The sequence below is a fragment of the Lutra lutra genome, chromosome 8, assembly GCF_902655055.1.
Source record: "Lutra lutra chromosome 8, mLutLut1.2, whole genome shotgun sequence".
Classification (NCBI taxonomy): Eukaryota; Metazoa; Chordata; class Mammalia; order Carnivora; family Mustelidae; genus Lutra; species Lutra lutra.
This window is the reverse complement of record NC_062285.1, coordinates 22673233-22700598: the sequence shown is the minus strand read 5'-3', so window position 1 is coordinate 22700598 and position 27366 is coordinate 22673233. Positions and strand designations below refer to the sequence as shown.

Genomic DNA, 27366 nt, shown 5'->3' with positions numbered 1-27366 from the left:
TGAAAGAAAAATGTTTTCAATGCCAGGAAATAGAATTCATGAACACTTAATGGGAGGAAGGAAATTCACATAACATACCCACTGGGAAATCGATTTTGGAGTTGATGCTATTGTGGGGCCACCAGGCCCCAAAGAATCCTCCCATCTCAAGGGAAAAACTGTGTGGTGATCATTGTACAATGACCTCAGTAACATTAGTTTGCTGGAAAAAGTTTACAGAATTTCAAGGGAAAACCTTATCTATTCAGACATACAAACTTCATTTTAATGAGTCTAGGAGTTGGCTGAGAAATAAATATTTGGAAAAGTCTGAGTAATGAATGCTGGGGATAAAAGCACTAAAAACCTCAGGGTCAGATCTTGTGTTCATGCAGCCATTCAGAGTCACTGGATTCAGTCAAAAGGCCTGGGCTTGGGTCAGGGGCTTACCACTTACAAACCATGTGACCTTGGACAAATTCCTCAGCTGCTCCAGGCTCCCTTTCCACAAACTTAAAATGATAATAATAATTCTTATCTTTCAGGGTAGGGTTACAAGAGTTAAAATACAATGACACTATGTATGTAAAGCAATTAACAGCACAATGGCACAGAGAAGGCTCTCACAAGAAAACCATCTTCATAGTTGTCCCCATTTTGCATAATAATTAACAAAACACTGAGGGGTCATCTTCAAACAGGACTCTCTCAGGAACAATATGACTTTACAAATTCCAGGCTTGCAGCAGGCCAATCCCTACAGAGAATTATCCCTACTGAACAAAACGTGGAGTTTGCAATCAGACAAAACTTGACTTTGAAATCCAACTGGTCTAATTACCAGTTAAAAAGTGTTTTTTAAAAAAGACTTGGCTTCTCTTCATTTCCATTATCTTAACTATAACATGAGGACACTATCACCTATTTCAAAGAGTTAGTATAACGTTTGAGAAAAGTGCACAAAATACCTAGCCCAAAGCTTGACACCTAGCAGGCCCTCAATATATAATGGTTGGATTAGCACCATATGTATTTTATGTAATATGTACTCATATTGCATGTTCATGTATACAGATCCACGTTTGGGCAGGAGATACCGCATTTACCTTTCCCTCTTCAGTTCGGATAACCCAGAAGCAGTTGACATCATGTACGTAACCAACGTCAGGACCCGTATAGCTGAAACTTCCATTCATCCCTGAGAGGGACCCTCCACAAACTGCCAAGGGAAAGAAGATGATTTCTGCTTTACAGCAACTCTGCAAAGGAAGAGTCTAGGCAGCTTTAACACTGCTGCTGAAATATTGGAGAAGTCTGAGTGATTAACGCCGGAGACAAATGCCCTGCCATTCTTTCTTCTCCCCGTCCCCCTTCTCCTTGGACACCCTCCTAAGTCCCACCGGTTGTTGGAAGTCCACTTGGTATCTCCTTATAACCACCATAAGCCTTCCCTGCCTCTTTTTGTTCTCCCTGACTCCCATTCTCTCTGCCTCCATGTCTTGGCCCCCACACAACTTAGTTCCAATCTTTAGTTCTTATCTCCTCTCTGTCATTTTGTGTTAGACTCGTCTCCTCAACCAGAAGATAAACAGATAATATGTGGAGATAGTATTTTATGCTTATGTCTTCACAGCATCTACCAGTATCCTCAACATATAGTATAGTCTCAATAAATGTGCTGATTCCGAATCAAGAGTTATACGAGGGGGCTGGAGTAGTCAGAAGAGGCTTGATGAAGGAGATTGAGGCTTGAAGGTGAAGTACTCCTGAGGGACAGATACATTCGGATGTGAGGCAAAGGAGGTTTAGAGATGTCTGAGGAGAAAAATATCCCAAATAAAGGAACACAGCAAGGTAGTACATGGGATTAGGTGATAAGAAAAGACGTCTGGCTTGGAAAGGGAATATTATTAGGGAACTAGTGAAAAACAAGGTTAATTGGATGGGGTAAGTCCTGGTTGTAGAGAATAATTGAAAAACAGTCCCAATCTTTATTTAACTGGTGGCCAATGGGGAATGACTGTGTTTTCTAGAGCAGGAGACTGACATGATTTAGTGCAATGTTATAGGGAAATGAAACGGCTGCTGTAGAGAAAACTCTCCCTAAAGAACTATACTACCTTAGCACATTTTGTTTTCAGGACAGACATAATAAAAATGGCAAATACTAATTTAATTCTTCCTTTGAAGGAAGGTTCTTCTGGCTACAACTGAGATAAATATTTACCTTGTAAATTCTAGACTACCGCAGCAAGGGAAGGCTTAGTTGTAAGCACTTGAACCACATGACAACAAAGTAGAAGAATCTGAAGTGGGACTCATTAAGGGATGATCCTTCCATGCTGTGAGCATCTGTGAGCAAAGGAATGCTGAGTGTACCTTGCTGGGGAATCTGACAGAGGAGTCCAGTCCAGGAACGTGTGCATTCACAGCTGAAAGCATTAATGCCATCCACACAAGTTCCCCCATTCAAACAGGGGTTGCTCAGACACTCGTTTATATTTTCTGTACAGTTGATGCCAGCCCAACCTGATTCACACTTACAAAGATAACTGGAGACTGTTTCCTAAGGAAAGAAAAACATAGCGCCATAAAACAAATGAATAGACAATAAACATGAATCAACTCAAATAACAAAGAAAATTAGTGTTAAATGATGTACGTAGCAGGTGTTGAGGCATGAACATCTGGTAGCCTAACTTGCAATTCATTGAAATGGTAATTGCTAAGAAAGGAAGAATAAAGGACTCACAATGCACTGTCCATTTAAACAGGGGTGGCTCTGGCAAATGTTACTGAGTTGCACACATCCATTTGGCCCATAACCATTTCCGGTATACCCCGGGAGACAAGTGCAGAGAGGTAAGGAACCTGTTTAGAAATCAAAATGGAAGGATAAATAGAGAGCTTCTCGATTCAAACCCAGTAACAAAACTCAGGCTCTGTTGTCTAGATAAGAAAATGCCCAAGTCAAGTCTGCCTATCTCTCGGGGCAGAAACACCAGGCATGAAGAGAAAAATAATAGAATATTTTTCTAATTTTTATCTTAAAAAATAAGAAAGACATTATGCATTTCCAATACTTTATATACAAATTGGCACTGGTATTGTCAGTCCATTTGTCATAGTTCTGAGTTGTGGACAAGTGTGAGGTACACCAAGGGAAAGGGGAGATTCTCATGGAGGGGTTGACAGCAGAAAAGAGTATTCTCATGAAGATGGTATCTGTTGCAAACACTGTACCGATATTGACTACAATTTGGTACTATTTTAATCCCCATTTATAGGTGAGGATAAAGCACAGAAAGATTAAATGCCTTGACAAAGGATACGCAGTTAGAATATGGTGGAACCAAGGAGAAAATCAAAATCCAAGCAGTATTTTTCTAGAATCCATGCTCTTAACTACTTTGGTATGCTGTTAATTATTTAAAAAACATTTAATAGACACAGTACATACATACATACATATATATGTATATATATATAAATTATCTCTATATATTATACATATACATATATACATGTATGTTTTTTTACATATGTGTATAGATATATTACATCAGTAAAAATAAAAGTGGCATTTGGAAATAGCAAGAGATACGATATGTTATTCAATAAATGAAGTTGGAGCCATGCATTTGAGCAAAAATTTCAAGCAATATTTGATGCCAAAAGATCAAAGATCTTAATGTTAAAAATAAATGAAAGTACAAAAAGAGCAAGCAGTTGAGTTCTATAGGAAAGGCCTAATTCCAAGAGGAGAAAATCCTATAAGAAAAGATTTATCTTTTTGACTACATAGAAATTTTAAACTTCTAAATAGAAAATACCACCACAAAACTAAAATAAAAACAATGTGCCAGGGGAAATACATGTAAAACATTACACAGGTAATGAGTTAATATCCTTAATACATAGTGAAATTTTATAAAACTGAGAAAGCAGATGAACAAAGGATATGAACAAATAGAAAAAATAATAAAGCCAATAAATATGTAAAAAGTATTAATTACTGAGGTGTCTGGGTGGCTCAGGCGGTTAAGCATCTGCCTTCAGCTCAGGTCATGATCCCAGCATCCTGGGATCCAGCCTCACCCACACTGGGCTCTCTGCTCAGTGGGGAGTCTACTCCTCCCTCTCCCTCTGCCTCTCTCCCTTTGTCTGTTGTGCTCTCTCTCTGTGTCAAATAAATAAAATCCTTAAAAATAAAATAAAGTATTGACTATTAGTGTTCAAAAGTGAATTTTGATATGGTCAAAATTAAAATAATGGGAAGGCAATTTTTGCCTATAAAATTGACCAAAATGAAAAATAACAATAGTATCCATTATTGTGAAGGGTGGGATACATGTATACTTTCATGCACTGTTGGTTAGTATAAATTGATACATTTCTGGGAGAAAATTTAGCAATACATATTTTTTAAATTATAGGAGGTGAAACTTCTCTTACACAGCATTGCAGACACTGTTGGCTATCGCCTTAAATCTAGTTTTCCATTCTTTAGTAGTGAATTGTTTATTTTAACTGGGGGCATAAGCACCTGAAATAAACTACATTTCCCAGCCTCCCTTGCAGACAAGGTTAGCAACAGGTCTCAATCCTGGCCAATGGCATAGAAAAGAAAGCGTTTTTAAAGGGAGTTGACAGATGGTCCTTCCTCCTTTTCTCCTTGCCATTTTCTCAAATACAGTCATAAATTAATTAGCTTGCTCAATTATCTTGGTAAATAACTGCTGGGTTAGGCCATACCAGAGACCATAGTCTATCACATTAAAAAATCCAATGTACAGCTTTAAAACAAGGCTTACTTTTTGGTTTGAAAATCAAAATAGGAATTTTGAAGGTAGGGGATTTTGTTTTTAAAATGTTGATTTGTTTTAGAGGGTCCTATTAAGATACCCCAAACCAGAGGGAGAGTCATCACCGAGAACCGAGGAGCATGACGCGTCCGGGTGGCAGCCTCCATTATTGATGGAGCAGATGTCAATGGGTGTGCACACTCTTCCATCGCCTTGATACCCTGATGACAGCAAGAGCAGGGCATAACACACAACATTAAGAATATTGAAGTATCCCAATCTGAGAACCAAGGATCATGAACCAGGACAACCAGAAATCTTCTATCATCAGAACAAAAAAGCTAAATACGAAGCCACATACACATGGGAAACAACAAACCTTTACAAATTGCGAAACAGCCTGTGGAGATAATGCAGAATACATCACACATGTACACCATAGACAAATTTCTATCATTAAGAGGAAAGGACAAATAAGAATTGGGAACCTGATTGCAGAAACAATGTTCTGGGTTGTTTCTCCCAACTAAAATAAAAAATAAAAATAAAAAGATCCATGAATCTACTGGTAGACTTAGAAAGTGCTGATACTAAGCAATTTGACATTTTCTAAATGCAGTGACTTTAATGATCTGAAAGTTAAATTATTGTAGAAGTCCTAAGTACTATTGTTTCACATTAATAAAACATACAGGGTTTCAATATATCCCCTAGAACTCCCCAAACTTCTTGGGTAGTCACTCGCTCAGTTTAGATCACAGGATAGCTGTAATGACTTCTTTCCAGAAGAGAAAGGAAAATAACATGTATCATATGCTTACTGGTCAACCTGTTATTTAGCGAACTTTGTACGTAAAACATCTCATGACTTCACTGTATCAATAAATTATTTGTGGGAACAATGGGGCTGCAGGTCTGTGATCCACAGAGAAAATGTTTCAAATTCTGCATTATCTCCACAGGCTGTTTCACAATTTGTAAAGGTTTGTTGTTTCCCAGTGATATTAAAAAAATTTTTATTGCTTTTCATAATGTAGCTTGAACTAACATGCCCTGAATCCACATGTTAAATAAAACTTTCCGCACTACTCAGTATATCTCCTTAGACAGAGTCGTATTTAAAATGGAACATAAGCGGGGCACACGGGTGGCTCAGTCAGTTAAGCGCCCGACTCTTGGTTTCAGCTCAGGCTAAGATCTCAGGGTTGTGAGACTGAGCCCCACATTGTGTTCAGCACTGGGTGTGGAGCTGCTGAAGAGTCTCTCTGTCCCTCTTCCTCTACCCCTCACTCCTCCTCCCTCCTTCTTTCTCTCTCCCTCTCTAAAAAATATATATAAAATAATAAAATAAAATAATAAAATAAAAAATATGGAGCACAAGACCCTGTTCCCAAATGTATATTTTGCCTATAATGGTGTAGCACCTGGTGGACAGGCTTGACAGTGGTAAGACCCCAATGTATTCACACAGGTGACAGGTGGAACCACAGAACAGCCGCCATTATTGATCTCACATTCATTGATATCTTGGCAACTGTATCCATTTCCTTGCCAGCCTAGAAAGATTAGAAGATTTGCAAAGTTAGCTCTATAGACAAGTTATCAACAAAGAAATGCAAATCGTCAAAGATACACAAAGACCCGCTTTGCTTGAAGAAACTACAGATTAAAATGAGGTAGGCTCTACCTCTCAGGTTGGCAAAAATGGTTTTACATTCTTAAAAACAAATTCTGGCAAAGGGGTGGGCAAATGAGGTAGTCTTAGATGCTTTTAGTCAGAAGTTAAATTAATAAAATCTGTTTGGAAATAGATCTAGAGGTATTCATTAAAATTTTAAAAATATATACCTTTGGCTAACAATTCCACTTCTTAAAACTTTTCTGCAGTGATAAAACTGCCAGTATCTATAGATGTAGATAAGCAGATGCCTGTGGCAGAGTTGTTTAATGGGGGGGGGGGACCCTCAATGATCACTAGCGGCACAGCTGAATTTATTGTGACTCATCTGTACCACCGAATACAAAAAGCTACTTTTAATGACACACACATATTTAAAAATTTTCCCAAATACACTTACTAATATATAATAATAACTATATAATAATAATAATAACTAATAATATAAACTTTTAGAATAATATGCAGAGTCTGACCCCAATTTGGGAAAATAATTTTTTTAAACCTGCCTATGTTCTATGTGTTTGTATGAGAGAAGGAAAAGGAAGAAGAGGAGAGAGAACAACTGTTAACAGTATTCTCATTGGGAGAACAAGATTGAAGGTGAAGAAAGAATGTCCTTTTTCTCTAGATATTTCTGTTTAAATCAACTGTTACAGTGAGTATTATTACTCTTATAATTCAAATGACTAAAATTATAGAGTGTTTAAAACCTTCTATATTTTAAAAAATATTTCTTTTCTTTCATCTAAGTGGAGTCCCCTTCTAAAAATCTGTTTGTGGGGTGCCTGGGTGGCTCAGTCGTTAAGCGTCTGCCTTCAGCTCAGGTCATGAACCCAGGGTCCAGGGATCAAGCCCGCATCAGGCTCCCTGCTCAGTGCGAAGCCTGCTTCTCCCTCTCCCACTCCCCCTGCTTGTATTCTCTCTCTCACTATCTCTGTCAAATAAATAAATTTAAAATAATAATAATAATAAAAAATAAATAAAAATCTACTTGTGAAAATTATCGTATTTACAGGTGAAGAATGCACAGAAGAGAGTTGGAAGAAAACATGCCCCAATGTCAAAGGTGGTCCTCTGAGTGATAAGACTACGGGCATTTCTCTGTCATTTTATTTTCATATTTTTATACTTTCTTTATATTTTATAAGCAGCATGTATTATTTTGACATGCAGGAAAAAAATAACATGATTAATAGGAAAACACAAAGTTTTGTTTCTCTTTTTTTTCCTCCAACAATTAGTAAAAGAATCCTATAGTTCTTATAATTTATTTTTCTGATTTCTAGTTTTTAAAGACTGTCACTGGCAAAATGCTTTCAAGAATGTGGTTATTTGCAAATTTTATTTGCCCCTGAGAACTGAGAGGGGAAAAAAGTCTTTACATGTTTTTTCAATTTCTTCCTCATTATACAAGATCTAAGCAGGTAACACAAAGAAAGTCACTAAAGGAAAAGTCACTAGATGAAGCAACAAGTGTGTGGGTTCCTTGATGAGACAGATCAATGAAGAATTCAGCAGCCCTGCTCAGATCCACAGTCAGGCAGACCTAGGTTTGACTCCTGACTGCTTATAAGCTATGTGATCTTGAACAAGTTATTTACCTTCTTCAATCCTCATGGTCTTCTATTTTAAAGTGGGAATAAAACTAATTCCTAATATTTCTTGATTTGGTCATATTTGCAAGAATTAAAAATTGCCTGGCACAGTGTCTCAATGAAGTTTCCATAAAATAATTATATTCTTATATGCTCCACCTTCTGACAACACACAAGGAGTGCCACGGGGCCTTGTAGACTATCTGAGGTCTGGTGAATTGCTCACCAGTGCACCCAGCACAGTGCTTTGCTCACACTGTGTGCTCTACAGATACGCATTGATTGGATGATAACAATCTCCTATAGTGAGACACGAAGCATAGACTCAAACCCAGGCAGCCTCGGAGCCCAGAGTCTACATTTTCAGTGACTCCATACGTGACCTGACCTGGAGATTCAGTCTCTGTGGGTCTGAGATGAAACCAGACATCCTTATTTATAGCCAAGACCATAGGGTCTCCCAGTGACACACACCGGTGAGGACTACTGGACTCTAGCAGTGACACTAAGAGGTGAAGTCATCTACCCAAGTTTGCAAACATCTGGCTAGTAAGGGAGGTGGGGTAGAACGGGTCCCAGTCAGCTGCCACCACAGCAAGCAGGTGTTTGACCCAGCCCCCCACATTTGGCTCAGGTCCTCTGATTTCTACGGCTGAATTATTACCACAGAAAGATGGGCCCATGGTGGGAGTTAGTGAAACAGGACATGCTTCCTGAGAATGGTCTTCTTAGCTTTCAGCAGTGGAAGACAAGTTGTTCTGGCACCTTGCCTGGCAGGGCGTGGACAAGTCCCCATACCTGTTGGGCAGGCCCCGCAGTAGAAAGAGCCTGGTGTGTTGAAGCACGGTGCGAGGGCTGAGCACGGCGCCTGTGGGAGGCTGCACTCGTCTATGTCCAGCACACAGGCCAAGCTGTTCAGCGGGGACGTCCACCCTGCATCGCAAATGCAGCTGTATTTGGGCTGGCAGAATGACAAGAGTCAAGGCAATCAAGAAAATGAGCACGGAAATCCTTTGAAAATCTCACCAAGTCCCCAACTGTTGATCCTCTAGCATTCGTTTCCATAACTGATGGAGTGGCTTCTCTTTTTCTTCCCGTATGATTAAGCATTTAGACCCAACCACGCAAAAAGAGAAACATCTTTACTTCAGAGTAAGGAAAACCTATAATTTGCCCCAAAGATTCCAGGGAAAGTGCAACCACAATCAAGAACTGTAAGTCAATATAATTAAAGTCAATGCACTCAGCCTGCTGTGTTTTTAGAGGGGAAAAACACCCATGGAGGCACAGACCTTGGAAAATCCATTCTGTTTGTTTCCTTTTTGAAAGTCTCTCCTTCCCTTCCCACCCACTCCCTCCTCCCACCATCACTGGAAGAGAACCATTTTCCATCACATGGGTAGAAAAAAAAATTCAAACCAGAACTAAAAATAAAGACCCAAAGGTCTCATACAAGGCAAAGCGGGCCAGTGCTGGGTGATCATGAAGGTCAGAGTCAAGGTTGCCAGGAAAATGGACCAGATCCAGAGCACAGGGAGGTGGCTCGGGGTCTGCAGGGCCAGAAACAATCCAGACGCCTTAGAAGGGCATGTTGCCAGCAAGAGTGGACCTTTGGTGTTCCCATGTCTCGTCACTGTTACAACTCACAAGGCCACGAGGTCACGTCTCATGGACAGATTTATGAATAAATTACTACCATAATAAAAATGGTAGTAATTTCTATAATGCTATCACCTCTGGGCCCAGTTTTCTGTTTATTTATGGACAACTCCCATCTCTTTCCTCACCTGTGCCCCGCTTTAGAGCAGGAAGTTGACTTCCTCTTTGCAGCTCTGCCAGAGCTGGGCTCATACACAGACATGCGGGAGGAGGAACGAATAAACAGGACTCCCTCTGAGGAGTCCCACTTTCTGGGAGGGACTCACCTGGCCAACCTGTACACGGATTCGATCCTCACAGATGCCGTGGCCACAGAGCTCCTTGGAGCCCCCTTCACAGTCATCGTATTTGGACGCACACTGGGGGCCTTGTGTCTCAGGTGAGCAGAGACAGCTGTTGGTTATGCAAGAGCATAAGGTCAGGGCAAGTGCCTGTTTCTTAGCATCAGTTAAGAAAATAATAATTCCAACTGTATGTCAATGACGTTCATGTGGAATCATAAATCAGAAAACCAGATTTATTGGCTGCAGTCTTGGAAGAAAATCGCTCAAGCAGTGGACTGAGTAAATGTGTTACCTCTCAAATGCAGTCTGAGAGGGGCACAGCTTACTATCTGGGCACAACTACCACCATAAATTCTTCTGGTATCAGGTCATCACACAGCACTTTCAAAGGTCAGACATCCATAAACTAAAGGGGATGGAGTTCATTCGGGATGGTAACAGGAGAGATCAAGTCCATTCATCGTCCCTCTGAATGGGCCCACCGGTAAGCACCGGTGACCTTGACTGAGCTGGCACATTCCCAAATGTTCCCTGGAATTGTATAACCCATAGGCAATGGTATAGCCACATCTCAGGAAATACAATAATTATTATCATATTACAAAGGGCACTACTTCTATCCATAAGAGATGCAGTTAACATAGTAACATTTCTTTCATAGCCACATTTTCACTGACAAATGCCATTTTACATAATACCCAAGCTCGTGGTGAGTATTTTGTTATGAGAAAATTTCAGTTCCATAATAACCATATGAACAAAGTTGTTTTAAACTATTGCAATCCTTGGAACTGCTGAGTTCATATTCTATTTGTGCTGCAGCTTCCGAGGGGATGGGGAAGGTATGAGAAGAGCAAACTGGGGCAGGAAAGGAGGTGGAGGGGTCACAGAGCCTAAGCTTGTTCATTTTCACATGTTTGAGCACTTCTGCTGGAGGGGAGAGCCAGTCCCAGAGGTCACCATTTGCCTGCCTTGAGCTGCACTAGCCCTCACGAAGCATCTGTCCACCGGGATCAAGGGTCAGAGACAGGAACAAGGAGGATCTGCATAGCTAGGAACTACTTTCTGAGTGTCACGGAAAGAAAGGGCCCATTCTATAAGGTAAAGGAGCTCAGCTCATGTCAGAAGAGGAATATCTCTCATGATAGCATGGGAGAAGAGTCTGGCTTGTCTGAAAAGGAGCAAGAGCCATGATCCAGGCATGGAACTGGGTGTACCCACGGAGGGCCCTGGAAACAACAGCCAGGGTGGCACCTTTCTGTGGGTTCTAAGGAAGAAGAGATCACTGAGTGTGGCCAAAGATGTAGGAAGACTAAATGAGTATCATTCAGGCACTTACACATAGAGCTGCCAGACATGGCAAATGAAGACACAAGATACCCAGTTACATTGGAATTTCAGATAAACAAATACTTTTTTGATTTAATTATGTCCTGGTGCAATTTTTAACACCAGTATATAATTGTGTAAAATCTGTTTGTTCATAAATTACATACATGATCATTCTAAGGTTGCCTTTCTCATGAAGACAAGGTCATAGACTAATGGCAATAGATGATTAAACTTTAACAAAATTTTCAATTATTCATTCCCTACCCATAATTATTTATCTTCTTCTCATCTCTCTCTTTCCATACTTTCCCTCTCATACCCTTGTCCCTTTCCTCTTTACTCTCCCATCCTGATGCAGAATATCCTTTTAGGATATTTCATTAAACTCTTGGAGACTATAGAACTCTATACTGTTTCATATACATATTTGAGCATTTGACCCAGGTGGCTTCCTTGCAACAAGTGTATCTTTTTTCTACCACTTCCCCCACGAAAAAGAATTTTTTCGAATCTTTAAGCCAACTTCACCAGGTTTCTGAACCTATAAAAGAGATCTGAGTATTCAAGACCCAATGGGACAAGCTTCCTGGGTTTAAATCCTGATATTACCTAGTAACTGTTCACCTCAGACAATGTAATAACTCCCTCTGCCTCCATTTCTGTAAAATAATAGTGCCAATCCATGAGCACTATTTTCACCTTGGGGTCTTAAGACGTTTTCCAGTAGGAAGTGGTCAGGAAATTGTGTTTAATCTTAGCATTAAGTGCTTTACTTAGTGATTTATCGGAAAAGCACTTGAGATTTGAGAGGAGACTCTGGTTCCTGGACCTGCAGTTAAATCCTATCTAACTCTCTCCTCCTTCTCCCTCTGAGATGAGTGAATTTTCTTCCTACACTTTTCTCTAAAGAACTACAAAGTATACTTCTTTTGTTTAAATGTAGCTTAATGTGAGAAACAGAGGGAAGAAGGCAGCCAAGTATACCACTAGCTTCCTTGCTATGATCCTCAAAGACAAGTATTAATCCCATTTTACTGGCAAGGCTCACATTACCCAAGGCCACAGGATTAAGAATTGGCAGAAGATGAATTAAAACCTAGGTCTATGTTACTTTTGCATCAATGTTCTTCTACGTCACATCCCCATATTCTGAAAGGTAGTTAGTTGAAGACTTCCCTCTCTCTCCTCTCTCTTTTTTAAATTTATCTCAGTAATCTCTACACCGAATGAGGGACTCGAGGTCACCACCCCAAGATGAAGAGCCACACATTCCTCCAACTGAGCCAACCAGGTGCCCTGAAGACTTCTCGGTTTAAAGCATCTTCTTAACCTAACAGTGTTTGCATGCAAAATATATTCTCAAGTCATCTGGATAGGTCCTTTAAAGAAAAAGAGTGATGGATTATATATCTCCCTGCAAAAGTCACCTTTGTAATGATTTCTTATTACTGGTTTGGTTCTGGCAGAACAAAGCTGGGCTTTCTAGTGTTCAAAAACACTGCAAGTGCATTTGGCAATTGAAAAGAGGTCAAATACACTTTCACAGTCATAATTTAACTTATGTTAGAGTCCATGGTTCAATATTAACATAACTGACTAACTGAAACAGGTAATAAGCTTAATACCTAACTACCAGTGAGCCAAAACCAGACTATCCTCGTCGCTTAACCTCTGCATGTTTTAAAACCCATCAGTGATGACAGTGGAAAGAAAGAAAATAAAATAGGCGAACCCACATTGTGCTCTTGGAGAAAAAAAAACAAACAACAAACTCAATTTTTTTTCCTAGAAAGCCTTCTAGATCTGAGCCCAAAGTATATGATATATGCCATCTATATGGCAAATTTGCATTCCAAGGTCTGTCTTAAATCCAAAGTAAGCAGGAGAACAATATACATCAATTCTTCAGAATAAAGAGGCAACAACAGCATCAGGAAGTGGCAAAATCTTCCTGTGTGAAGCAGTTAGGGACAAGACCTCCAGGCACAGGAATCAGAGGAAACAGACAATGGTCTCCTTGCTCTAGTTTCATTACTCAAAAAAAAAAAAAAAAAAAAAAAGTTTTTACCACAAAGTTTCCTATGAAATAGTACTCCAATTAATTAGTATCTGCAGAGTGCTTTATCTCTCAAAGGTCTTTATTAATTAGGAATTATTAATCCCTTTAAATAAAGACTCCTTTGTCTTCCTAAGTAAACAGGTTCCAAGAGTTAGAGGCTAAAGGAGGCCCCAAACCCAGAGCAAACCCTTTGTTGTGACCACATTTCTGCAGATCCAGATTATTCAACAGTGGCTCATTTTCCTTTAGCAGATGTCCGTAGAAGTTTCCTGAAGGGGTTTCGAGCCTCAGGAAAGCTACTGATTAATGGGCATTTAATCTCACATAATTAATAGAACACAGAGTGTCTAAATGGTCTGTGTTTCATTACCCTGATTCCACAGGGCAAGCCTGTAGCCTTATTCTTATGTATCTTTTTCTATTTTCTGTTATTCCTCCAAAAAGTCTCCATCAAATGCCTGGATTTGAGTATTTAGTTCATTGGTATCAATTGGAATTCATGGGGTTTCATAAACTATCCTTGTATCAAGAGGAAAAAAAAAAAACCCACAGATTTAAACGTTCCTTCTTAACTGTCCTCTAGCAAATCTAGGAAGGACACAGACTAGAAATCAAAACCATTTCCAGAGTCAGCACAATGAGTCCTTGGGGTGTGTGTGTGTGTGTGTGTGTGTGTGTGTGTGTGTGTGTGTGTTTACAGGAAGGTACAAAAGAGAATTCAATATTGCTCATACAAAGTTGAATCTGCCTTTTAGGCAGCTCCTGACAAATAAAAATAAGTTCTCTCTTTCTCTTTCTCTCTCATGATTATACCTGGAAAAAAAGAACTCTAATCTCTGACATGCAGCAAAGAGTTACATTATTTTTTTTTTCTTTTCCATTTTGCAGGACTAAAAGTAATGTGTTGGGGGGTGGGTGGAGAAAAATCAATTTTGGCTGGATCTTTGGGTCCTATCCCACTTGCTGCACATCTTTGTTATTTGGTTGGCCTGCAAGACCCCAGAGGACAGTGATGATAAAAGAAGACCAGGAGTGAAATGTAATCTGCAGGATATTCCTCGATATCAGGAAGGCAGGAAAGTGTTGGCGCTAGGAGTCATTTTCCTCCAGTATCTCAGAGCAGCAATTCCCATTGATAAGTGCCCATAAACAGAGATCAGGAGATAATGCTTTCAAGGGAATTAAAGATTAGACCAGCATTTTGAATCTAGCCCAAGCTTGAATGCTTATAAAAGCAGGCAGGGATCAGGGAGTTCATTAAAATTAGAAATAAAGTCCTGGAAGCAAACGTCTCTTCAATAACATAATACTTAATTTAAGTCAGGGGTGATTGATTTGGGTTCGCAAAATGATGAAGCTTGTGAAAATATCTATCAGAAGTTTGAATGAATTCACTTTGTGACTTGGAGTGAGCAAAACTTTTTAAGATCAGATCAAAAGAATAAAAGGATCAATTATATGAAAAAGAGAAGGATTGTGACTGCTTTCTGAGAAAACAGTGTGTTAACAGATGACAAGGAAATGACAAAATTACTGCACTCAGTTTTGTGGGAAAGGATAGAATAGATACTGTTACAAGGGAATGGGAGAACAATATAGCAGAGACATGAGTTAGAAAGCAAGTAGTTGCTCTCTACTCCAGTGAGATTATATCCCTGTGTGTTGAAAGAAATTGTTCATGTTATAACAGAAACAACTTTCTTACTTTTTAATAATCACAGAAAATAGGAGACAAACCAAAAAATGGGGAAAGACAATGTCTAGAGCGGATTTTTTTAATGATTTTAAGGAACTATACAAAAGTAGGTTTGATGTTGATCTGCCATAAATTTCCGGACTTGATTTTTTTTTTAAGATTTATTTATTTAAGAAAGAGAGAGCAGGAGTGGATGAAGGAGCAAAGGGAGAGAGAGAAGGTCAAGCAGACTCCATGCTGAGCGTGAAGCCTGACAAAGAGGGCTGTCTCATGACCCTGAGATCATGACCTGAGTGAAAACCAAGAGTCTGAGGCTTAACAGACTGAGCCACCCAGGCACCCCCGACTTGATTATTTTAAAAGCTGATGTGTCAGCCACTATAGCTTTAATTACCAGCACTCTTACAGTTTGATTGCAACACGTAGGTGTTGGGATGCCTAAGTCAGCTTCGTAAGGGAAGGGAAGTTTTCCTGGAGAGGGTGGGTCCTAAGCTGAGCAGGAGGACGTGGGACGTGCCATCTGACCCAGCAAGTCAGGAGGGGACAGGAGCTGCATGATGATTGGAGTAAGGGGCCTCACCGCAAGTTGAGGAAAGGCAGGGAGTGCTCACTATGTGGAGAAAACCTCCGTTTAGCTTCTCGTCTTGTTCTGGTTAACATTTCCATAGCGCTTGAGTGAAGCCATCCATACTAAAGCTGTGAGCCCACTTCTCTCATGAGTGGGTGCGGCAGCCGTCTTCTGCTGGAGGCGCTTCAACAGCAGCCCCTTCAGGGGTCTGACTCCCACTAATGCTACAGTCCCATGCCCTCCCTACTCCCTGTGGCGGCCACCGGGGCCTACTTCCTGGTCCTCAGGGACTCCAGAGAAAGACTTTCTTCATGGGGTAAGAATTGAGGATGCACAAGCTTTTCTTCCTCTAAACAAATAGCTACATGTCATTAAATAAGAGCCATATATTTCTCCAGGGAGAGCCGATTGCTGGTAATACTGATAATTAATCATGGATGCTCCTAACTACGGGATGTGTTAGTCCTTCAAAAACTTCAAGAAGGGAAGGAGGAGGAGAAGAAGAAAAGAAAAGAAAAGAAGAGAAGCTAGGAAGGAAGGAAAGAAAGAAAAAAAGAGGAGAGGAGAGAAAAGGAAAGAAAAGAGACACATTACCTGTAACTCCCTGCTGTATTTTCACATGTAGCTCCATTCTGGCAGCCCAGGGGTGTTCCCGAGTAAAGCTCACATTCATTCACATCAACTGAGCACAGAGGACCCTGCATTCATGTCAAGAACAAAGTCAGGTGCCACAGGTCACAGATGGATCTAGGGCCTATATTCCTATGATATCCTTAAGGATTTATATATGCACGGTAAAGCAGTCTTCACTCAGGCGAGATACGATCATGCTAATAGTAACGCTAATATCTGGTTATCCTTCCTCTTGAACTCAGATTTGGCCTACAGGAGCCAAAGAGCTCTTGGTAAAAGCACGACAATCATACAAGAAGAATCCTTCCACTAACTAATCCTCATGTTACTATCAGGCTATGCCTGGGAATAGTCGCTTAATTTTTTTTTTCTTTAATGCACATGTCAGGAACATTTTCACCATTAAGAGAAAAGGGCAAGAAAATTTACATGGCTACGTCAAGTTGCATTTAGGACTTTTAGTGCTGAACAACTGAAACAGACACTGGCCTAAATATCATGCCCTTCCATGTAGTTACGCAATCAAGTGAACCCCTCCTTAAGATGGCTTGGTGTTCAGTGGGTTATGCAGTCATGTGTGGCACTGTTTGGATTTTGGGACACATTGTGTAATTCATCCTGATTTGGGAGACCACAGAATCCTAGAAACTTTGGATGGAGAATTAAATATGTCTGAACTATTCCAGAGGAACCACTGATGCTGACTCACTGTCATTTTTAACCAAAGACCAAGTGACTTACCTTCCACTGGGAAGGACAGATACAATAAAAGGAATCATGGAGATTGAGGCAGGTCCCTCCATTTTGGCAGGGATTGCTGCTACACACCTTTCTGTCAACTGTCTGAAACAAAGACAGGCCAGTCAGCAAGACCATCATACTTTCAGAAGGCAGCACAGACAGGCATGGTTCAGGGAGGTGCACCTGTGAAACTACATTTTACTCCCAGTCAAGGGCAGGTCCTCCTCCAGACATTAAGTCTCTTACTGAAGTTCTTCAAATCAACTCCCTCGTGGAAGAAACAGGGTTTCACACGATCATTCCTACGTATTTTCCTTCACTATGGGATGAGACGCAAGGGGAGGAGATGGTCATGCTATTCTTTGGAAAGCACTGTTCACCTGAGAGATGGATGCTGATGGACAAGAGTGAAGATGTCAGGTTGGGAATAATAATGGACATTCCCATGGTACTGAGAAAACAAAATGGGAAACTCCAGTTCTTTTGGTGTTCTTCTCTTCGGTACCTCCAGATAAGCATTTGAAATCTGATCATCTTCCCGTGGGTTAAGATGACGGAACTCTTTTCGCTCCAAGTGAGTCCCTTTGTTTGAGATGTGGGCTTAGATGACAACCTCCACTCCTGTGCTCCCGTGACTGCTTTCAGACCAGAGTCGCGAACAGACCTGCCTTTGTCTACACAACCTAGGGAATCTCACTATATGTCAGCTATTAGTTCCAATCTCATAAGATTCCTAATGCCTTTGGGGGCAGAAAACTTCTTTAGAGAAGACAAGCGATTATGCAAGAAAAGCTATTTTATTAACCTCACCTAATTGTAGTCTGTTTTAAAAATTAAAATAGAGCTAAAAAATAAAATTTTTAAAAAATTAAAATTAAAAGAGAGGTGAATTATTCATTACATTCTTTCTTTTCTTCTCTCTCTTTTTTTTTTATATCCAATGACTCACAGAGAAAGTCATGTCCCCTTCATTTTACAGATGAAACAGAGTCCGAGGATAGTCAACTAACTGACTAAGCACCATTTATTGCCAAACCCATCTCTCTCCTCCTTTATCAAAAACATGGTGAACACTCCTGTGGGGGTCTATTTCTGGACTCTGTTTTCTTCTATGATCCCATCCATCTTTGTGCCCTAGTACCACAAATAGTCCTGTTCATCAGATGACACAATTACAGAAATTGACCACAAACCCATTAGAAAGTTTTCTGGCACACAAAAGCAACATTGTCTGGTGCTTTAAAACTTGAAAGCCTATGGAGACCCAGTAGGAAACGGAATCAGTAAGCAATCAGAAGGAAGACGTTGGGGAATGGACCATGGCTATAGTATCAGAGAGCCCTTGGAATTCATAAAAGATACTTATATCCAGGGGTGCCTGGGTGGCTCAGTGGGTTAAGCCGCTGCCTTCAGCTCAGGTCATGATCTCAGAGTCCTGGGATCGAGCCCTGCATGGGGCTCTCTGCTCAGCAGGGAGCCTGCTTCCTCCTCTCTCTCTGCCTGCCTCTCTGCCTGCTTGTGATCTCTCTGTCAAATAAATAAATAAAATCTTAAAAAAAAAAAAAAGATACTTATATCCAAAATCATTAAAAAATTCTTCCTGAGGGATGGGGGGTGGGGGTGTCTGGGGTCATCTGACCATGGCCTCCAGCTTTTGACCTTCGGTAGCAATAATGAAGTACTCTAGGAGACTGGAAGCTACAGTACTGTGCCTTGCTCCAAAGGTATGAAGCCTTGCTCATTCTCATTCATTCAAATACTCCCTAAAAAAGATACAGGCTGAGGAGCAATTTATTATCAAAGTCAGGAAAAGGCCTACCTAGATGAACTTGCTCACCAAGTTTAAAACACCAAAATAGAGGACCACACTTGAAGCATAATCACAACAGATCCAGAATTTGAGAACAGGGGTTCTTAACCTGGAATCCCCTAACTTTTATTTGAAAATTTTAATATGGGGACATTCTGTGCATTTCTTTGGATAAAAGGTTATAGCTTCCATGAAAATTGCAAAAACATTGGCCAACCTCAAAACAGATGAGAAGTCTAACATTACAAGGACAAGTTTACAAGCATGTACTTACAAAGTGATGGAAGGTCTAAGATCTAAGAAACTGCTCAAATTTAATTACCAACAAATGTACTCTTAAGGAATTTTGAAATATTATGTAGTTATGTGTCTGTCTTCAGCTCAGGTCATGATCCCAGGGTCCCGGGATCCAGCCCACATCAGGCTCCTTGCTCAAGGAGAAGCCTGCTTCTCTCTCTCCCTCTGCCAGCTGCTCCCCCTGCTCGTGCTCTCTCTGTCTCTGTCTCTCTCTCTCTCTCTCTGTTGCATGTCAGTAAATAAATAAATAAATATATTTTTTAAAAAGAAATATTTTATGACTACCCCAAGCCTCTGAGTTTAATGTCATAGAAGATACATGATTTTTCTTTTTTCTTTTCTTTTTTTTTTTTTAAGATTTAGTGTTTTATTTTAGAAATGGGAGGGGAGGGGCAGAGGGAAAGGGAAATAATCCTCAAGCAGACTCCCCACTGAGCACAGAGTCCCACATGGGGCTCAATCCCAGCATCCTGAGATTTTGACCTGAACCAAAATCAAGTCAGCTTTACTGACTGAGCCACCCAGGCACCCTGATGCATGGCCTTTCAATACTGAGTCCTAGATGCCAGATACTCAGTCACTAGCTGACAGATTTAGTCCACATACTTCACATGCCCAGTGACCTGGGGTTGGTTTACTTTATCTGACACTCAGGTTCCTCAACTGTATCCGGGGAAGCATAAACTGTGCTGAGAATTAAATTATGGGAAAAAGCAAAGTCCTTGATACGGATCATCCATCTACCTGAAGATAAGAATGCCAGCCCCATCGATGACTCTATTGTATTCTCAGTGAAAGATGTCAGACAGGAAGTAGCTATGGGACCTACCTGCTGTAAGCTTTGAAATTTTCTCTCCAGATCCACAAGCTAAGTTGTAGGGAAGAGAAAGCATCAGTTAGCATTTCACATGTGATATTGTCCCTTGGCATATTTTCCTAACCCCCTCTGCTGCGGACTCACATTGTCTGTTGATTGCTTTTTTATTGCTTTTTCCTTCCTCCATTTCTCCTCCCTCCAGGCTTCCCTTCCTTCCTACTCTCTTCCATCATATAGATTTTTTTTTTTTTGAGGCATTTTTTAAAAAAAGGAAGTACAACCCATTGACAAGTTGACTCATTGCTTCTCTGCAGACAGTGACTCTGGGAATTTTCATAAATGACAGCCAGTCATCCACTTTGCCGATAAGAAGGTTCAGTCAGAATGTGGGCAAGAGCGTTGGTGGTATAGTGGTGAGCATAGCTGCCTTCCAGAATGTGGGCAAGACCTACTTAGGCAATAAACTCTTGTTACAGAATCACAACCTTCTGCTCATCACTACCTCTGCGTCCCCTATTGGACTTATGTCATCTCACTGAAAAGTCCGTAATGACAATGCTGAATTTTAACGCAGACAAAAAGCTAGTGTGTCTTCTGCAAACGGTTACTTACAAAGTTGAATTAAGAAAACCCGTCTGTGCTAATGATGAGGATGTCAGTCTTACCTTAGAATTAAGTTGATGTATTTGATTGGAAATATTTTGAGGCAGACCGACTGAGGTCCTTTTTAAATCTGTTATATCATTTTTGTTTTTCTGTATCTAATATCAAAAGGAAAAAGGAGGAGGTGAAGGCTAGTGGAAAAGTCATATGTATGATATAGATAAAAAAATTTTAGAAAGTCGAGTACTGTTCTATTTTAAGCACCAATATCTTGCTCATTATTGTAAAAATCAACACATTACCATGTATAATAAACATCTAAAACAGCCATGGAATAATTCTATTTGCCATTTTCAGTAACAACACATCAAGGAACTTTCTGTTGGCATTTTTTCTCATAACCGTTGGAGTGCTCGTAAAGAGGCCTGGCTTTGAGTGAGACTGCTTGGGTTTCAGGTCCTGCCTTGGCCATTTCCTGGGTGTCCTTGGGTGAGTGGCTGCACTGCTTCACGTTTCCTTTACCTCCCTTACAAACAGGGTGACAATAATGTCAAACTCATAGGACAGTTGTGGGGGTTCGATGGGCGGGGCACACTGGATAGTCCCTGGGAAGCTCTAAGTAATCGTAGCTTCTAACATTACGACTGACACACCAGTGTGATGTAGTTACTAACGGACACTGAAAACACTCAGGGAGGCAAGAGAATAACTAGCCAGTTCTCTTCTCTGGCACAAGTAAACCGGTCTCATCCAAACCTTTCTCTGACCCCTTTCCTTCCTTGCTCCTCTTTGTGGAGGAGTCCCAGGACGACCCTGGGGGCCTCCTCTGGATTAGATGGAGAAGAGGACATAAACCCCCACTACGAACCATATCCCACTAGAATTCCTCCTTCTGCCCATCGTTAGTCCAAGGGCATTGCTCTTCAGAGGACTTATGTCACCTCCAGTTACGCTCCTCAGGCTAAAGATTTAAGATTCATATAGGCCTCTTGAATTAAATGACTATATACAGATATACAAAATTACTTAGATATATTTCCATTGTATTACCTGATGTAAACATTCGCCAAGATCTTCCCCATTTAATTTGATCTTTCCCAGGGATCCAGTTCTGAATTCAATGTTTTGAGCAGACCCAGCAAGAAACACTAAATTTCCCCTCTCTGCAGCCATCCGAGGCCTATATAAATCAAACCAAAGGATGCATCAATAATAAGCATGTGTAATTTTTAAACAACGTTTCTCATGAGAGAAACTCATGAGCGTTTCTCTGCGTACACCTTCGCTCTGTGGTCAACTCAACCAGATTCTCCCTGCTTCTCTGCCCCCTTTTCTCTGCAGATTCCCTAGAGATGGCTTCTAGTAATTGCATACTTGCCTGATTTGCAAAATGGCCAGTGAATAATTCAGGTGGAAGAAGATAATCCCATACATCAGTCTACATATTTTTCCCTACTTGTATTTAACATCATCGTTTTCTTTTCTTTTCTTTTTTTTTAAAGATTTTATTTATTTGACAGAGAGAGAGATCACAAGTAGAGAAAGAGAGGAGGAGGCAGGCTCCCTGCCTAGCAGAGAGCCCGATGTGGGACTTGATCCCAGAACCCTGAGATCAGGACCTGAGCTGAAGGTAGAGGCTTAACCCACTGAGCCACCCAGGCAGCCCCCATCATTGTTTTCTTGAAGAAAAACTACACCTTTGCTTCTCCAGCTATTTGTGGAAACTAATGACCACCTGCCCTTGACCGTCAGCAGCAGTAATCCAGGGGTCTACTTACTGTTGGAGCTCAGTACTTCTCTTTGGTCTCTGCAGCTCAGGTTCTCCAGTTTCACCATTTGATTCAGCAAATGTCAACAAAATAACCAAACTCCAAAGAAAAGATGAGGACATATTCCTCAGCAACCCTCCTCCGTTGTCAGGAAGAGGGAAGCACTCCAGCCCAGTGTGGGATTTGAGAGACGGCAAATCAGGCAGATGTACTTTGGCCAGTGAAATATCCTGCAACTTTTCAGTTCTCTCTTCTTTGCCCTAGAAGGCTATGTTATTTTTCCTTCCCAAGGGATGTAAATGATCTTAGATCTTCAGTACTCTTCAACTTGTAAGAGGTCAAAATCTACCTTTAAGTGATGCACAACTTAATCATTATCTGTCTGACCTTTGAAATAGTGACAAACTGCTTTGGAAACATCCACTAAAACAATCCTTGCTTAAGAAGCAGCTACCGTTCAGCAAACGATACTAGAAAAACTGGATACCCACATGCAAAAAAATGAATTTGGACCCTTACTTTACACCATATACAAAGATTAACTCAAAATGCATCAAATACCTAAAAACAGGAGCTAACACTCTTTAGAAGAAAACAAAAGAGGAAAGCTTCATGACAGTGGACTTGGCAATGATTTTTTGGATATGATACCAAAAGCACAGGCAACAACAACAAAATAATGGATACACTGGGCAATTTGAAAATGAAAAAACTTTTATATATCAAAAGACACCATCAACACAGTGAAAAGACAACTTACAGAATGAGAAAAAAAATTTACTAATTATATATGTGTTAAGAGGTTAATTTCCAGAATACATAACGAACTCTCATAACTCAACAACAACAACAAAAAAATAGCCTCCTTTTTAGTGGGCAGAGAAAATAGGCATTTTTCCAAAGAAGATGTACAAATTGCCAAAAAGCACATGAAAAGATGCTCAGGTTCACTATTCATTAGGGAAACACAAATCAGAACCACAATAAGATAACACTTCATACCCATTAGGATGGCTACTATCAAAACAAGCAAACAAAACCCAGAAAATAGCAAGTGTTGGTGAGGATGCAGAGAAACTGGAGCCCTCGTGCACTCCCAGTGAGAAAATAAAATGGTGCAGCCGCTACAAAACAGTCTGGTAGTTCCTTAAAAAATTAAATGGAATTACCATGGGATCCAGTAATTCCACATCTGGGTATATACCCAAAAGACCTGAAAAAAGGAGACTTAAAGAGATATTTGTACAACCACATTCACAGCAGCATCATTCACAACCTCCAAAATATGTAAGCAATCCAGTGTCCGCTGACAGATACGAATGGATCAACAAAGGCATTACATGCATACAGTGGAATATTGTTCAGCCTTAACATTGAAGGAAATTCTGGCACCTTCTACAACATGGATAAACCTCAAAGACATTATGTTGAATGAATCAAGTCAGACACAGAAGAACAAATACTGTACGCTTCCACTTACATGAAGAACCTAAGGTAGTCAAACTCACAGAGACGGAATGTAGCATGCTGGTTTCCTGGCTAGAGGAAGGGAGGGTGGGGAGCTCTTGTTTAATGGGTACAGAAGTTCACTTTGGAAAGATGAAAAAGTTCTGGAGATGGATGATGGTCACGGTTGCACAACAAGAAAGGATGTAATCCCACTGAATGGGACGAAATAGGATGGGGTAGCATCTTCTAACACCAAGGACAATTCTACCCCTCTGAGCTATGACTGTAACTATTTTCATAAAGTATATATAGGTACTCAGCCAATCTTTTCGTTCAATAGAAAAGGTCTCCAGTGTGATCTCAGTAAGAACTTTGTTTTATAGGATTTTCCTATTTTACTAATGTGATTATTATTAAACAAACTAAAGATAATTTCTTTGTTCCTAATCTACACATACAATTCTTAATTGTCCCTCACATTAGGAAAAAACAAGAAAGTAGTATCCTTTCAAGGTCCAACTGACTTTTGGTAAGTTGGGAAATTTTACCTCCGGCTCACCTACTCAACTCCAGCTGAGATCAATAGACAAGTTAGACCATCTGCTTATGATGACTTGGTGAAAGCAATATAAAAATCAAATCTGTTTCCTTGGCATTATCATGAATTCTGTTTACCTGCCTTATTTGGAATTTCTTCAGCAAAGAGAAATTTTAAAAGTCCTAGAATCCATGACCTTCAGACTTAGAAGGCGAATAATCAGCCTTCTTCCCTCCCCCAAGGTAAACTTTCTAAGGACCCAAAACCCTGTCTTTCATTGACTAGCAAATCTCCCATTTCCTCCTTAATCCAGAATACATTCCACAAATATCTTGTTGCGCTGCTCTTTATGTATTAGTCCTTTACCCTACAAAATGACAGGAATACAAGTGAAATACAGTGTAGATCTTTTTCCTTTGAAGTCTTGTCTAGGGGACACCACATGATTGAATATGGGGTCTCAAGCTCATTCACCTGGTTTCAAACTCCAGCTCCATCACTTCCTAACCCTGTAGCCCTATTTCTTCATCAGCAGAAAGATTGTTATCTTTCTATACAACTGAAGGTGTATACAATGTTTAACACATTTGGTCTCTGGCACATAAGTGTCCACTAAATAGAAACTTATTATCATGTGAATAAATATCATTAATACCTCTCCTTCTTTTCCCACCACTTAGGTTTGGGTTCATTAAATGGAACTGATAGAAGAATTCTCAGTTGATTTTAAAATCTTGGGTACAAAGAAAATCAGTGAAGTCTCACCTCTCCTCTTTTGCAAGAGGATTCCAGAACAGAGACATGCACTGGGGACTATGAATGAGCTAGATGGAATTAGGGTTGTATCAGTGTCTCCAGATCTGTAGGTCAGTGAGTGGCTAATCAACAACTCATGACTTCTGCTCCCAGTCCTGCCTCATAGTCTCACTTCCCTACCTGTTGTCCTGGCTCCACAGCAATGTTATAGAAATCTCAGCTCCCTTCTCTCCCTCCTTCACCCCTTACAAAAGCACTAGAACACAGTTGTAAGAACCAGAATTATCTTTTCCTTTCTTCTTCCTTTAACTTCTCCAGGATGTCTTTGTACAGCCTCTGCTCCTTCTGTGCCATCCACTTTACCTCCTTTTTTTTATTCTGAATCCTGAGTTGCCACCCTTCTTAATAACTCCCAATAGAATGCACAAAAGAAAATCCTGTAGTCATCAAAAATGTACATGGAAGGGAATTCCGATATACTAGAATTTCACATGAGTAAAATTGCTGGTTAAGGAGGGATCACTATAGTCAAAACAATGGTAAGGACAAAAGAGAAGAAAGAAAACAAAGAAAAAAGGGAAAACACCGATAGGGAATAGAATTAACTCCGCCTAGGAAGAGCAAAGCAGGCTTCCCTGGAGACCAGCTGAGTTGTGCAGAATGAAGACTTCTCCAGGCAAAGTAGTGGGATTGGGAATTTCAGATGGAGAAAATGACACACCTGAAGCTTTCTGGTTAGAAAAGAAGTCAACATGGCCAGAGCAGTGTCTGTCTGTGGAAGATGAGATTTCTAAAATAGATAAGAAGTCAGATCAAGAAGGACCTTGAAATTGTAATGAACTTAGATTTTATTATAAATAATGGAGAATTATGAGAATACTGTAGGCAGGAGATTAATATGGTCATGTTTGTGTTTGACAAGCATTTCTGCAGAGCCCAGTCTCAGACCCAGAGTTGGTGAGGAGGTTGGAGTACAGTGAAAGAGATGTGAACAGGAAAGCACCCCCACCCCGACAAGGCAGTGGCAGAGAGAGAGCTGGTGAGAAATATTCAAGAAATAGGACCTACCAAAGTATTTGTGCAGTTAAGGAGGGAAGGGTTGATGTTCAGTTTCCTTGTTTGAGAAATTGGAAGGACAGAGGTGTTGATAACTGAATAAATGAGAATAATCAGGGGGATGAGGTTTGGGGGAGAAGACCCTGAGTTTAGATTTGGCTGCACAGAGATCTGAGGGACACTGGCCACCCACTGCTGCCTCAGAGTGTCACTCTCAAGTGGTTTAGTCATCAATGATGGGTGCAGGGAGGATCTGAAATGGCCCAAACTATAGCCAGGGGCTGCATCCCTACTTCCATTTCTCTATTTTTCTGAGATTGATCTAATTTTTCACAACTTTCTTTTCTGTTTTCTATGTCTTTATCTTCTTTGGTTCTACTTTGTGGAAAGTTCTTTGTATTTAACTTTTAAATTTTTTATTTAAAAAACTTTCTTAAGTTCAAAATCCTTTCTTGTTCTCGATTCATTGTTGTAACCTCCCCTGTTATTTGAAAAATATCATAGTTGCTTTTTTCTGTTTACTGCATGGTCTCTGGTTTCCCTAAGCTCTTTTTCTCCTATTTGGTTATTGGGTCTTTCTATTCCATGGTGGAGGCTTTCTTGAATACCTATGGATCTTTATGTATCCATTTACATTTAAGAATAAAACATTAATGAGTGGATGATAAGCTCTGTGTGCATGGATGCTGCTCATGACTAGTAAGTTTTATCATGGGGTGACAGAATGGCAACCTGGCAATTTCATTGGGGAACCCCAAATGTTCATTTTGGAAGGTATTTCTCCCCTGGGGATATTCACTTTCTTCAGAAAACAAGTCCTCTAGTTTTCTACCTGGCTGAGAAAAGTTTGTTGGAAATCTTTCTGCTAAATGTATAGACTTTATTTAGGCCCTTGTTTTCCATCTTTTCTCCAAATTCTTGGAATGTGCCTCAGTACTAAACTAATATAATTCTGATAACTGTTACTTTACCAAGACTCATTTTTCATTCCTACTAGCTTCCTCCAAATTCCATTGTTTTATAGTCTTAATAAGAACTTATTGCAGATATTATGACATGCTTAACATTGAGGAAAATTCAAAAGCTGCAAAAGCCATGACCTACTGTGGTTTGCAATAAAGGTATAGGTACTTCTAGAGAGTTGTAATTGCACAACATTATGAAGATGGAGAGGACAACATATGACAAAATATATACCCATACGCTGTTAGGAAGACAGCATGTACCAAACTGAAGAAG

General features: G+C 40.1%; 1 protein-coding gene across 2 annotated transcripts in view; it reads right to left on the bottom strand.

The window, feature by feature from the left end:
* Window positions 1-22525, bottom strand: part of CUBN (cubilin) — a 274189-nt gene extending 251664 nt beyond the window's left edge. The window contains exons 1-13 of one of the 2 annotated variants that reach the window (XM_047739399.1): window positions 22338-22525; window positions 21610-21739; window positions 20622-20717; window positions 19969-20007; window positions 17033-17134; window positions 16253-16356; window positions 9986-10112; window positions 8859-9021; window positions 6209-6340; window positions 4910-5005; window positions 2732-2850; window positions 2359-2545; window positions 1086-1198 (exon numbers count right to left, since the gene is read on the bottom strand). In XM_047739399.1, the coding sequence (XP_047595355.1) occupies window positions 1086-1198; window positions 2359-2545; window positions 2732-2850; window positions 4910-5005; window positions 6209-6340; window positions 8859-9021; window positions 9986-10112; window positions 16253-16356; window positions 17033-17134; window positions 19969-20007; window positions 20622-20717; window positions 21610-21739; window positions 22338-22450 (1521 nt within the window). In that variant the 5' untranslated portion in view covers window positions 22451-22525. The remainder of the gene's footprint in view (window positions 1-1085; window positions 1199-2358; window positions 2546-2731; window positions 2851-4909; window positions 5006-6208; window positions 6341-8858; window positions 9022-9985; window positions 10113-16252; window positions 16357-17032; window positions 17135-19968; window positions 20008-20621; window positions 20718-21609; window positions 21740-22337) is intronic. The other variant, XM_047739398.1, reaches the window with a different exon arrangement.
* Between the last annotated feature and the right edge of the window lie 4841 nt (window positions 22526-27366).